A 14,875-nucleotide genomic window follows, 5' to 3' on the forward strand; every position below is an offset into this window, starting at 1 on the left:
TTGGCCTTATGTATTTATTTAATAGGGAAACTTTTATATATTTTTATTTAATAATGAATGCTACTTTAACATCTTGCTCTGTTTATATAGGTTGGTTAATGAAAATGAAGTTAAACAGTGGAAAGAACAAGCAGAAAGGATGAGAAAAGGTAATAAAGCATTTGAAATATAATTAGATATTTCTAAATGTTACAAATTAAATCTTTTCTAAATTTGCTATGATATTACATGCTGACGTTTATACGCTGAATGAATAAACCTGTGGGTTTTTAGGGTGCTTTGCCTTGGCTTTTTTTTTTTTAAATAAATCTGCTATTATAACTGACATGCCTCTGATCCCTTTTTTTTAGTTGTTGTTTTTGTTTTTCACTAGATTTCACATGAGTTCTTTTGAAAAGCAATTTAGCATTTGCCTTTCAGAACCCAATAATTCAAATTTATCTTTGCTTCTTTCCCTCTTTCCCCCAGGGCCTCTCCTACACTTAGTCTCTTTAGATAGGATTTTTTTGTTGGTTGTTTAAATAACAGGCAGTTAGGCACTGAGGAGTATGCAGACTTGTCTGTGATATTTCAAATGAGACAGTAAAAGTGCCTCTTGTAGGCCTTAGCAGCCTCAGAATATCCACATGTCCACCTTCATCTGAGATCAGCTGTTTTTAAGTACAGAAAACCACTAACTTTGGCAGATTTGGGTGCCATAAAAGATTAGTGGGTAAGCTTTTGATATTTTGAGTATATTATTGGTATTGTCTTTTAGAAATCAAATAACTGGTAGAATGAGGAATCAAGGAGGAGCTAACTTTGGACTAATTCTGTGCCAGCCACTCACAAAAATAGAGGCCACTATTTTCTTGATTTTATAAATGTTGACCCTTCCCCCTCCTTTGTGAAGGAAGGGGGGAAGGAAGAAGGAAGGGAGGAACAAGGAAGGAAGGAAAGAAGGTCATTGATTAAGCATTTGTTATGTACAAAGTACTGTGCTAAACACCAGGAATACAAATGGAAAATCATTATTTTCAGTAGTCTACTCTTTCATCATGAATCATCTCTCATCAAGATTATTAATCATCCCAAATTAAATTTGTGGTGACAAACTGGGCCCAGCTTTCTGTCATATTCTGCCTACTCCATTTAAGTAAAAAAAAAAAAGCATAGCCACTAGGGTTCTGAATAGTTATTAAATGAAAAGTACTATTGTCACAGTCACCATCAGATTGCAAGGGGTGTGTGCGCGTGTGTATGTGGTGTGTACATGTGCATAAATAAATGCTGGTTTTTTCTTCCTCTTTTCAATTTTTTAATGGTAAAGAAAAACAGACAAACTTTTGTTAAGGGAACAGAATAATTGCCTAAGGATAAAGGAAAGAGAACATACACCTAGGAGAAAAGTTTTAATAACAGTAGATGTTTCAAGACCACAAATAAGAGAACTTGGTATGGAATATAAGGGGATGAGAATGATAAAGAAAAGGAATAGTAGATGTCAAAGTGAGGAAAGAGACAGTGTGAGATGTTGCCTTGAAGGAGAAGTAATGAGATGTTGATAAAATGAATGATAAAAGGAGCATAGGAGATTCTTACAGACAGGTAGATGAAAAGATTTGGAAGAATAGTTGGTAATAGGAAAATAAAAAGCAGGGAACTTTGTGGTCCCTGGGTGGTAGAGCATAAGGGAGTATGGAGAAGAACCCCACAGTACTCTGAACACAATATTTGCCAATGAAGTATTCAGAGTGGAAAACACTGTGCAATGTTTGTGAGGTATGCAATGGAGCTAATGGTCTTGGTCTTCTTTTAACTTACATTGTAGGGACTCTCTTTGTCCCTCAAAGAAGTAGTGCAAAATAATATGTATGTACATTTAAAAAAAAGAAAAAGAGTGTAGTGAGGTCAGAGAGGAGAAATGTTATAATATGACCTCAACAAATTGTAATTTAATGAATGTGTGGTAAGTCTCAGCCCTAAGTAGAAAGTCCAAAGAACTGATTCTTTTCAACAAAGTTTAATGGGCAATTTGGGAATAGGAGATTATACCATATTGAAGGGGGAAAGCATATAGTTTTGTAATAGATAATGTGAGAGGCATCATGGTATCCTGGATGGAGAGAGAACTCCAGGATTGGCAAGATTGAGATTATAGTACTACCTCTGACACAAATGGCCTCTGCTAACCAGCTATGTGAACCCAGACAAGTCACTTAACGTCCCAGAACTCCCAGGCAACTAAGACTAAGCTGCAGAATAGTTGCTAATGTGCTATAAAAATGAAATCACAGGTCTGGAAAAAATAAAGGGCAGGAATGTAGCAACTGTCAGGAGGAAGAAGGAATAAATGCTATGATAATAGGTTATAGAAGTGGATATAGAGAGCAACTCCACATGGGTTAGGGTCATGTTTATTAAGGTGCTTTGGTGGGGAGGGGCGGGGGTGTAGAACTGCCTTGTGGATTGACTTCATTACCTCTGCAGGACTAATGGAGAGCTAAGGGCTTTAGAAAATTAGGATGTCTTCAGAGAGCCTCTTGCTTTGAGGGAGGAGTGGGATAGAGAATGAACAGAGAAGACAGAAGCAGAAATCAGATATGAAGAACAAATAAAGTAATTCAAACCTGTTCTGGAATCACCCAATGCTTTATATCTTGGTCACTTATTGATTTAAAGAATCACAGAATTTTAGAGTTGAAAGGTACTTCAGCAGCCATCTATATCCAATGCTTATCCAAAAAGGAATCTCCACTGTTGTTTAATCAACAAGTGTTCCATCCAGTCTTGGCTTGATAATGTCCACTGATGTATACAACATCCACATGTATAACCTATGTCAGGTTGCTTACCATCTCAGGGAGAGGGGAGGGAAAGGAGAGAGGAAGAGAGAGAATTTGGAACTCAAAATTAAAAAAAAATGAATGTTAAAAATTGGGGGGGGAAAATAAATGATTTTTAAAATTTTTTTAAAATGTGATGTGAATTCAAGGCCATTAACCTTCCTAGTTGTTCTCCTTTGGATGCTCTTCTGACTATCAATGTCCTCCTTAACCTAAGGCATCCAGAACTGGGCACAATATTACACATGAAGACTGGCCAGGGCAAAGTATAGCAAGAGAAGTAGTATATCCTAATCCCTAAAAACTTTGCCTCTCTTAAAGCATCTCATGATTTCATTAGCTTTTTTGTTTGTTTACTACAGAATATTACTGATTCATACTGAATTTGCAATCAATCAAACTGCCTGGATCTTTTTCAGGCAGACCTAACCTACTATCTTATTACAGCTCCCTCAATCCTGTACTTGCAAAATTGATTTTTTGAACCCATTTGTAAGACTTTACATTTATCCCTTTGAGTTTCATTTTCTTAGATTTGATCCAAAACTCTAGCTGGTCAATCCATATTTAGATGCTGATTCTGTTATCCAGTGTGTTAGATGCCTTTTCTAGCTTTGCCAAATTTGTAGATTTGAGCATGCCATCTGTGCTATTACTAAAAAATGTTAAACAGCCCAAGTCCAACCATAGATCCCTGAGGCACTTCATTGGAGGCATCCTGCCCCATAAACATTGAACTACTAATGATCACTCCTTGAGTCCATTCAACCACATCTGACTCCAGATACTTGTAGCACCATCTACTCCGCATCTCCATCTTTTCCACAGGAAGAGTGTGGAATATATCGCACTCTATCAAATGCTTTGCTAGAATCCAGTTAATTGAAATCATTACCTTCATCTCCCAGTTTAAAAGCCAGGAGGCAGGGTTGGGGGTGGGGGGAGACAAAAAAAGAATATGAGAATGGAAATGATTTGAAAAAGGGATCATAGACTGAATTTAATAAAGCATGAGAAAAGTAGTATGGTGCAGTGATAGACTACTGAACTTGAAGTCAGGAAGATTTGGGTTCAAGTTCCACCACAAACTACTGAACTTTAGAATGGACCTTGGACAAATCACTTCTCTGAACCTCAGTTTCCTCATGTTTAGGACAGGAATGATGATAATACTCCACAGGGTTGTTGTGGGATATAATGTAAAATGCTTTGTAAACTTTAAAGTGCTATATAAATGTGAACTATTATTATTATTAACATCATAGAATTGGAAAGGAACTGATTTCAGAGGTCGTCTGGCTTAACCAAAGTGTGACCTTCCCAAACAACAAACATTACCAGTAGCCATTCAGATCTTGTTTGATGGCATGTAGTGGAGGGATCTAGAAATTTCCCAAGGTGACCCATTCCATTTGTGGACATCTTTGATTGTTAGCTTTCCTCATGTGGAACTGAGTATTATACTCTGCAGGCAAAGAACAATAAAATGATTGAAAATGGCATTTTTTAACCTTTGAGATAGACTCTGGGAATATGCTGCAGGTAGACCTCTCTGTAACTTTGACCCATTGGTTCTCATTCTACCCTCTGGGGCCAAGCAGAATAAGTCTAATTCTTCCACCTGACAACCCTTGAGCCACTTAAGAGCACAGCTGTTATGTTGTCTGAGTCTTCTCTAGTCTGAACTCCCAAAGTTCATTCAGCCAAATCTTGTATGGCATGAAATTGAGGCTTTTCCCCATTTCTGCCACTTACCTCTGCCTGTGAATTAGTTCTGTTCACCTCCTTCTTAAAATGTGATGGGCGCAACTGAATGTCCTAGGTCAAATCTGAACTGACCAGAGCATTGAGTGTAGTAAAACTATCACCCTTCCAAAGCTCAGCATTCTTATGGTGCCATAGTAATTTGAATAAGGCTTACTCTAAATTCAAAGGCCTATTGCATAATACTGAGGCCAGGAAAACATGTATTGGCTCGGATCAACTTTATTCAACCTAAATCATAATGATTAATTTTTCCTAAAATCTACCTGTGTATCTTCCCCAACAAGACACTGAAATGTTAATATATAGCATGCTGTTTTCTGTCATTTTAATTGCTATTTGCCTGCTGTATAAGATACCTAACATCTTAAGAGCACCTTTAAGGGGAATGAAATGGATGACTCAGTGGTGGGAAAGATAATAATTTAATGAATAAATACTTGGTCTGGTAGTAACAGTCCTTCCCCAGATTGCAAAAAACTTTCCTGAGGGTCCTTTGGCTTGTCAGATAAAACCCAGCAAATCTATTTCCTATGAGATGGGGTTCTCTGGTTTCCACTTCTGCATTGTGAAATAAAGCATTTGTTTTTCCTCAAGAGTTCCTCAGGCCTGAGTTCAAATTCTGATAGAAGAGTGCTTAATTTGGGGTCACCCACCCATAGTTTTCTTAGTGTTTCTTTTTTGAGACATTATCTAGTGGGATAGAGGCGGGTGTGGTGGTGGGAATTTTGGGCTCAGAATCCAAAAGATCTGACTCTCCCTACTGGGTGACATTGAGCACAAAGTGCTCCGAGTATCCCTTCATGGCTCTCTAAGATGGAAATAATGCTCATGGAACCTATCTCACAATGGGTACAAATGAGATGATACATGAAAAGTGACTTGCATACCTTCAAAGTGCTATATAAGGGTCAGATATAGAGAACTTAGACTTCTTTAAAATGGAATGTACATCCAAGTGTCTTGTTGCTTTTCTGTACTGGACCTATGATTTCAATGATGGAGGATAATGAGAACTCCATTTGAGGACAAATCCCTTGCCAATGCAGACTGGAACTGACTTTGCAACTTATAGTCTTGCTTGCCTAGTGGGGGAGAAGCAAGCGTTATTAAGGACCTACTGTGTGCCAGATACTGTGATAAGCACTTTACAAATACTGTCTCTCACAACAACCTCACTACCTCTGTGAGGTAGGTCACTATTATTATCCCTACTTTATAGTAGAGAAAACTGCAGCATATAGAGGTTAAGTAAATTTGTCCAGAGTTACACAGCTTGTGCCTGAGACTAGATTTGAACTCGGGTCTTCCTGACTCTATCCATTGGTACTCTATCCATTGCTTACTTGGCTGCCTTAACACTTAGGGACACAAAGAAGTTAGGTGACTTGCCCATGGTCTCACAACCAGTTTGTGTCAGGCCCAGGACTGTGAATCCAGATCTTATTAATTCCCCAAATCAGCTCTTTAACCAGTATGACGTGCTTCCTCTCTGCAATCGGGGGGAATATTTCCATTAGACTATATGCTCCTTGAGAACAGGGACTGTCTTTTACCTTTCATTGTATCCCCAGTGCTTAGCACAATGCCTGGTAATATAGCAGGCACTTAATAAGTATTTATTTATTTACTGACTGACTGATTCATGTTAATTGGGGGTGTAAGCCAGCAAACAAAAATATATATTCTGATCTTCCCTATGTGACTATTTTTTGGATAAAGTCCAGTAATTTTGAAGAGTTCCTTTGGCAAAATGATTTCATGCCCTATTTTTGTAGAACATAGTGATCTGCAGCAGAAATTGGAAAAGAAAGAAAGAGAGTGTGATGCCAAGACTCAAGAGAAAGAAGAGATGATGCAGACCTTAAATAAAATGAAAGAAAAGCTTGAAAAAGAGTCCTCTGAACATAAGCAAGTCAAGCAACAGGTGGCTGACCTCACAGCACAGCTCCAAGAACTCAGCAGGGTGAGGGGACTTGGTGCAGTTTTCCATTTATGGTTAAATGTGGAGGTCTGATTTTGATCCAGTAGGAGTCCAGAGTTCCTCATCTATACCTGACTAGATTTCTGGTTGATGGAATAAAATGAAAGACTTGTCATTTTATTTACCACTGTAGTAACTATGAAACTTGCAGTAGACCCTCCCTGCCTTTAAGGTAAAGATAGATAATGTGGAAGGCAAGTTAATTTAATGGGGGTTGGGGGTGAAGTAAAAGGGGATGGGTAGTGGTATTTGCAGTTGAGTTTTTAAAATAATATTAAGTTTAATACACATTAATGAGATTCAGGATCCTTTTCCTTAAAACAAAAGCTAAATTTATGAAGAATGTTATGAGAAGGACAAAGAAACTAGTATTTGGAACATGGATGTTATAACATTAAATATAAGGTGAAACAAAAATATAATGAATGATACAGAAAGTGACACAGGAAAATCACAATGATTATCTTTTTTAGACACCTTTTATATTGAGGTGGTTGGTATAGTGGATGCTGGGCTAGGCTTGGCATCAGGAATACCAGAATTCAAATACTTTCACTTGGGGTTTATTAGCTGTGTGACTGGAGAATTCCCTTCACAACTTCACAAGTGTCTGCTCTTGGTAAAAGGAGTTGTATCCGAGGAGTTCCAAATGCTGAAGAAATCACAAATCCTTGTCTATTCACATACTTTAATCCTTAGTAACCTACCCATCTTTGGAAGTATTAAATCCTTTATACATAATGATAGACTCTCCATTTTAGCCCCCAAAGCCTAAAATAACAGTTAGGATGTAAGGTTTGCAAAATACTTTACATAGGCCTCAGCAGCAGTGTGAAGCTCTATTATTATGATCATTTTAAACTTTTTCAGAGAGAAGTAACATCCCCAAGATTACACAGCTAACATTTCTGAGGTCAAATTTGAACTCTGGAGATTCCAAGTCAGGCACTATCCGCTATGCCATTCAGCTACCTACAAAAGGGACTTAAAACATACTTCCTTGGAAGACTGTTTACTGATCACTCTTCCTTTGCTCTTTTGCAGAGGGCTGTTTGTGCATCAGTTCCAGGTGGCCCTTCACCTGGAGCTCCAGGCAGTCCCTTTCCTTCCCCTATTCCAGGATCTCTTCCTCCCCCTCCACCACCTCCTCTGCCGGGTGTAGGTCATCTTCCAGCAGCACCTCCTCCACCTCCTCCAGGTGGTCCTCCTCCCCCACCAGGACCTCCTCCTTTAGGAGGAATAATGCCACCTCCAGGTGCTCCTCTCGGTCTGGCCCTCAAGAAGAAAAACGTTCCCCAGCCCACAAATGCCCTGAAATCCTTCAACTGGTCGAAGCTCCCTGAGGTAAGCCATTTATTTCCTGTCATTGTGTGCCTAATGGGCAGCATGATTCTGTCACCATAAAGGAAAATGACCCTGCCTGTTAGATGGTTTGATTTTCTCAGTGTGAATTCAATGGCCTCACTTCCACAGAGATTTAAGGAATGCAAACCTCTGAATGAAGGACACCAGTCTATCCATACCAATAGTATATTTTCAACATTCAATGGAATGAATGTTGATACAGCAGCAATCTTCATAACAATTGTTTCTGATTTTTTTTTTTATGTAGTTGGGAAATGTAGCATTTTATCATTTTGTTATTTTCAGAACAAACTGGAAGGAACCATATGGACCGAAATTGATGATTTGAAAGTATTTAAAAACCTCGATCTTGAAGACCTAGAAAGGACTTTCTCAGCTTACCAGAGACAGCAGGTAAGCAGCAACACATGTTCCCTGAGGCCACTGAATTAGCTAGAATGCATTTACTAGTGGCTAGTGTGTACTGTGTGCCATCACCACAACTTGAGATTAAAGGAATATTAGATTGATTCAGAGCCAGTGACTACAACCTCTTTCCTGGGTATCTTTAGTTTTGCAAAGGTTTACTTGTTGCATGGCTTAACATATATAAATGCATAGTAGAGCCTATGTGCATAGGTTAAGCATCTGTCTATGCACCATGAGCATTTGTGACTTTTGAAGGTGGGCCATCTTAAGGAAAGTGTAAAGGTAAAAAGAAAGCATACTGTATCAAGCAATTGACAAGCATAATTAAGCACTTGTTGGGTGCCAGACACCATGTGCTGAAGATAAAAAGACAGAAATGAAACAGTCCCTGTCCTCAAGGAGCTTGTGATCTACCATGTGCCATGCTTAAAGTGAATACAAAATAAGTACAAGGCCATTGGGGTAGGGACTAATATGTTAAGGATGGGAGATCAGGAAAGGTCTCATGTAAGAGGTGACATCTGATCTGAACTTTGAATCTCGGATTCTAAGAAGCATTGGAGAGGAAGAAATTCATCCTAAGCATGGGGGCGAGGGACAGCCTATGCAAAGGTATAGAGATGGAATGTCATGTGGAAAACACAATGAGTGATTTAGCTAGACTAGGGGTGAGGAACCTGTGACCTTGAGACCACATGTGGTCCTCTAGGTCCTGAAGTGTGGCCTTTTCACTGAGTCCAAGTTTAAAGAACAAATCCTTTTATTAAGGTGATTTGTTCTGTGAAGTTTGGATTTAGTCAAAGGGCCACACTTGAGGACCTAGAGGGTCACATGTGGCCATGAGGCTGCAGGTTCCCCACCCCTGGCATATAGAGTACATGATGGTGAATAATATAAACTAAGGCTAGAAAATTAAGTTGGGGCCATGTTATGAAGCGCTTGAAATGTCATACACAATGAAATGTTTATTTGATCCTGGAAGTAATAGGGAGTCACTGCTGTTTATTGAACCAGAGGGGGACATGGTCAGACCTGTACTTTAAATATGTCACTTTTTCCATTGTGTAAAGGATGGACTAGAGAGAAAAGAAACTTGAGGTAGAGAGACCACTTAGGAGGCTACTGCAATAGTACAGGTGAGAGGTGATGAGTCAGTCAATAAACATTTATTAAGCACTTACTATGTGCCAGTCATTGTGTTAAACACTGGTGCTACAAATAAAATACATTCCCTGCTCTCAAGGAGCTTATAATATAATGCATGCATATAGGATGAATGTAAAAGATGCTATTAAAGAGGAATAAACAACACATGGCAGCTGATTGGGTGTGTGAGATGAGTGAAAATGAGAAATTATGGATGATTCTAATGTTGAATGGCTCTGTGTGGCTGGAAGAATGGTAGTGTGGGTTTGAAGAAGAAGATGGTTTTGTTTTGGACATGTCACGTTTGGAATGTTTGGGGACATGCAATTGGAAATATCTAATAGGTAGTTTGTGATGAGGACTGAAAGCTGGATATATATGTCTGTTATCTTTGTAGAGATAATTGAATCCATAGGAGTTAATGAGAGCAGGTAGGAAAGGGCCTAAGAAAGAGATTTGAGGATATACTCACAGTTAGGGTGGTGGGACATGGTTGATAATCTAGCAAAACTTAGTGGGAAGGAGTAATCCAATAGGTAGGAAAAGAATTAAGAGAATTGTACCATAATAACCCAGAGGGAAGAATCCAGGAAGAGAAGTACGGTAAGCATTGTCAAGTATCGCGAAGATTGGTCGTACCGGAGAAAAATGCCCTGCAAGAGTTTCATTCTATAAAGGGAGAACACATACATATATGAATATATGTAAAATAAATACAAGGCAATTTTTAGGAGGGGATGGGCAAATCAGGGAGGTTGAGTATGGAGAAGAGACTATTATATTTTGTAAATGAAGAGATCATTGGCAACCTTGGAGACTACAGTTTCGGATATATGATGTTCAACATGCCAGTCAGTCAACAAGCATTTACTAACTCCTTACTGTATTTTAGAAACTTGGTTAAGTTGTGGGGATAAAGGAAATGCAAAAAAAAAAAAAAAGTCAAACAAATTATAATGAGACTAGAATTGATAGCTGAGTGAGAGGAGAAAAAGTGGAGGCAATGAGAATAGAGGATTTTTTCTAGGACTTTGACTATGAAAAGGAGGAGAGATCTGGCAATAGATTGAGGGAATAATGAGAAGGGTTTTGGTCATAGTTCTTGAAAGCCTTGGTTTGCATGGCTCAAAGTTGATTTGTGCATGTAGCAAATGGCTATCCTAGTTAGGATATTTGGTGGAACAGATGGGGTCCTTTAGAAATGTGTGGGAAATGAAGGAACAGGATTTTGGTGAAGATTTATTGCCAGACAGATGGAGGAGAAAAAATGGAGAACGGAGTTTTTGTCATCAAGGCTGACAGATGACAAACAGGGTTGAGAAGAGTCTGGGAAGTAAGAAGATGCTAAATGTGCAGAATAAGAGAAGCCAAAGCCGATGTTAGGAAAGAAAAAAAAAGAGTAGTATGGTCACAACAACAGGACAAAAATGATAATCTTGGTAAAAATCTGACATCTAGATTGTGCCAGACTTAGATAGCCATGGTCACCAAGAACCTCAAGCCAAATTTTGGAATTTCTACTTTTCCCCCAAATATATTTTAACAGGATTTATTTGTTGTTGTAGAAGTAAAGTGGTTCCAAGGTAGTTTGGAAGGTAATTTTGAGCAAAATAAAGAAAAAAGGTAAAGATATTTAGCAATAAATCAGAAAACAGATAAACTAGAATTACAAAATTGCAAAAGAGTAGAAAATCAGAGTGCTGGAAAAGGAAAATAAAACAGTTTGAGAAGACCTAATAAGTTGAAATTATCAAAGAATGAAGTTCTTGATAAAGGGAGTTGTGGTGCTCTTTAAGTGAGAATGAACTTACAGGATATTTATACAAGGAGGGGTTAAATGTAATTAGAGAGGTTACGGGGCCTCTCATTTGAAAGCTCGTTGCTATCCTGGTGAATTACATGTAGGTCATTGGCCCCACCATTCACCACGGTGATCAATTTTCTTCAAGAGAGCAGTGGATCTCCTATTTTGATTAGGTCTAGTTTAATTATCCAGTAAGGTCAATAACAGTATCTTGGGAAGCTAAAGGGAGGCAAAGCAAACCAAGGCAGAAGATAAGCTGAAGATAAGTTAGAATACTTTCAGACTTATCTTGCTTATCACTTTAAATATGGCTTTCAATTCACCAAAGATCAAATCCCCTGAATTATTCCATAAAGAAAGAATACCTGTCAGTTTAGAAGTAGAAGGCTTCTCACTAATCCCAAGTTACACTATTTTATTTTTATTGTGAAAGCGCAAGATGAAACTCTTAAAATCATTAAATGAAATGTGATTAATGGTGCTGCTTTTTTTTTCAGATCATGAAGCCAGAGACTAGAGTGAATCTATGATAAACAGAGAGGTGATGAGGGAAAAGGAAATGAATTCTCAAAGAGCATTGATTCTAAAAATACTAAACTCTTGGAGCTCAAAATGCTTCATTAGCAATCTCTCTGATGTACCATAAAGATATCCTTCTGGCTCTGGCAATCAAGAGAGACATTGAATTTAGATGAAACAGAATTATGTTTAAAAAAATAAAACCAAACATTTATGCAGATGTTATTTATGATTAAGTTGCAGATGCTAAGGATACTATGCCATTGTGTAATATCTGTCTCTACGAAGTGAATTCAGTACAGCTAAATAGGTCTCAGACCCCATCCAAGTGATTTTGATTACCAAGGTATAGAGACAAGGACCAGATCTATGATTTCATTGGTACAGGGAACTTCTGGGTGAGGAACTTCCGTCTATCAATGCAAGTCAACTTATAGTCTTAAAAGTGCTGCCTAGAGCCTGGAAATGGTCAATGACTTGTCCAGGGCCACACAGTCAGTATGTACCAGAGGCTAGACTTGAATCTAGGCCTTCCTAGCTGAGAGGCTGGTTCTCTATCCATTATTACTCACTGACTTTTTTTTTTTTTTTTTTTGGTTACCAGACCATCTCATTAAAAGGTGGTTTATGTACAAGGCTGTTTTACATAAAAGGTAATCTCACAGACTGAAGTAAGGCTCAGATGTATTGCTAGGGGACAATTCAGAGAGTCCCAACACCTATTTAGATATATCAAGTACTATCTTCATTCCTAACCCCTGTAATAACTGGTTGTTTTGATCAAAAAGCATGAACAACTACTTGGGAATTTCAAGAAGAGAATTTTTAAAAAATCAAAAGTACTGGGCACTCATAGTGGTTCTCATGTCTGAGCATGTGGGCTGCATTTATTTTAATAGCAGGTGGTTAAAAGGCCCAAGTTTACAAGACTTGTAATTAACTGGCTTTCAGCAGAAGGTGTAGGATGATGTCTCTGGGATGGGTACATAGGCAGTATGTGAGATCTGGTAAAAAGAAAGGGTGGAGAAAGTGTTATAATTGGTTAATTGCCATAGCAACTAATTGCTGTTTAAGTAATCGGTAGTAGTCACAGACTAGACCAGATAAGAAAACTCCTGATGTGTTTAAACATTAAGGTAGCTTGGAAAGAGGGAGTAAGTCCTGCTATTTACTAATGCTTCCAGGCATGAGGCATTGCCACATTTCAATACAGTACTTCCTGGAGGGGAGTTTCAACACAGCTGCTCAGCTTCAGTAATTAAGTCTGATTTTTCCTTTTAAAACTGATGAGCAATGAAATTGAATCAGTGTTTTTGAGAAGGGATGATTTTTTTAATATAGTTTTTAATATCCTCAAAGGGAGAGTTAAACCACTTGAATAAATCTGCTACAGGAGGAACAGAAATAAATGGCCATTTCTGTGACAGAATATTTAAGATATTCTAAAGGATGCCCATTAGCTGAATCATCCTCCTCCAGACCTAGTGACATCCTTCTGATTAATACAGACACCAAGGGCAGAACTCATTTGCCCTTCAGTCTTGGCCAAGTAGTACTTAATTGTTATCACCCTTGAGAACTGCTCCCTTTTTCCATGTTTAAGATATAGTTTCCCAGGGTGTAGTCCTCATTTATTTGGAATGAGCAAGTCACTTACCCTCTGGTCTGTAGCAAGAGGTTAGTTTCCTCCATCTCCAAAGACAGAGGAAGAGTAACAATTTGGTATTGTCACCTATGAAAGAAGCTGTACGATGGAGTGAGGAAAACATGGATTCAAATCCCTGTTCTGACATACTATATGTCTAGGGATGACATTTAATCTCTCTGACTCTTGTTTTCTTCTTCTGTAAAATGGGGAGGGTTCTATGGGATGAAATTTTAAGACCTGGAAAATATGAGAAGCAGGATCTCCAAATGATGGGATTGTCAATACTAGGAGGTGGGATTGAAGGAATATATTCTCAACTGGAGATCTATGGAAAGGACCAAAAGAGGATCCAGTGACTTCATGTGTTACCTTGGCACATATCTTTAAGAAGGGCCCTTGAACACTTGACCCTTATTAGCTGTGTGACCCTGGGCAAGTGGCTTAACCCCAATTGCTTCATCAAAAAAAAAAAAAGTAGGGGCCCTTGAAAGTACCATTTTGTCCCATGGTTCCTTCTATTTTAAGGATGTCAGCCAGTTTGAGTGATTAAGATATTAAAAACAGTATCAGAATTTAGAATGTGATTTTAAATAAAAATTCCTTGCTGTCATTCTATTCAAATCAAGAGAAAAGTGATTTAAATCTACTCTTGAATGATCATTTTGTGCCCCACTTAAGCACTTCACAGTGGTAAACATAGTATGTTCAATATCATTTTGTTCTCAGTTTGGAATTCAACAGCAACATTTATCCAGTGCCAGCTGTGGGGAGAGACAACATTGAGAGAAAACATGAGCCTAAACTCATGGAGTTTATAGCCTACCGTAAGGCAATAAGACACAGATAATTGCAATATATGATATTACATCATAAGTGCATTTAGTCAATGGAAAGAATGTTGGATCTGGGAAACCCAATACCTGGGTTAGAAACTCAATCATATTTTCTTTTATGACTTGAGACAAGTCACTTAACCTCTCTGGGTCTCAGTTTCCTCATCTATAAAAAAATGAGAGGGGTTGGACTGGATCATCTCTAAGGTCCCTTTCAAGTATCTGCTAAATACTGTGATGCCTGGCACATAATAAGAGCTTAATAAATGTTGATTGATCCCAAAGAGTTACAATCAATGTTATATGAGGTCCAAAGGGACAGGCCACCAAGAGGACAAGAAAAGCTTCATGGAGTGGGAAGGGGCCTTTGAATTGGGACACAGAGTAATCTGTATTAGCTGGGACATAGAGTGTTTGGAAGGAGATAGTGAGATAAGTTGGAAAGGTGGGGAGTGGAGTGGGGTACTAGACTATAGACTGTCTTTGAATGCCAGGCAAAGGTGTTTGAAGGTCACTTGTTTGGGAATAGAAAGTTACCAGTGGTTTCTGAGCAGAGAAGTATGATGTGATATTTATGGG

At 38.4% G+C, this 14,875-nt stretch overlaps 1 protein-coding gene across 3 annotated transcripts in view; it reads left to right on the forward strand.

Moving 5' to 3' along the window:
• DAAM1 (dishevelled associated activator of morphogenesis 1) overlaps window positions 1-14,875 on the forward strand; it is a 202,785-nt gene that overhangs the window by 141,359 nt on the left and 46,551 nt on the right. For all 3 annotated transcript variants that reach the window (XM_027842878.1, XM_027842880.1, XM_027842879.1), the window contains exons 12-15: window positions 91-149; window positions 6,368-6,555; window positions 7,618-7,917; window positions 8,224-8,331. In XM_027842878.1, the coding sequence (XP_027698679.1) occupies window positions 91-149; window positions 6,368-6,555; window positions 7,618-7,917; window positions 8,224-8,331 (655 nt within the window). The remainder of the gene's footprint in view (window positions 1-90; window positions 150-6,367; window positions 6,556-7,617; window positions 7,918-8,223; window positions 8,332-14,875) is intronic.

The sequence above is a fragment of the Vombatus ursinus genome, unplaced genomic scaffold, assembly GCF_900497805.2.
Source record: "Vombatus ursinus unplaced genomic scaffold, bare-nosed wombat genome assembly UNPS02014893.1, whole genome shotgun sequence".
NCBI lineage: Eukaryota > Metazoa > Chordata > Mammalia > Diprotodontia > Vombatidae > Vombatus > Vombatus ursinus.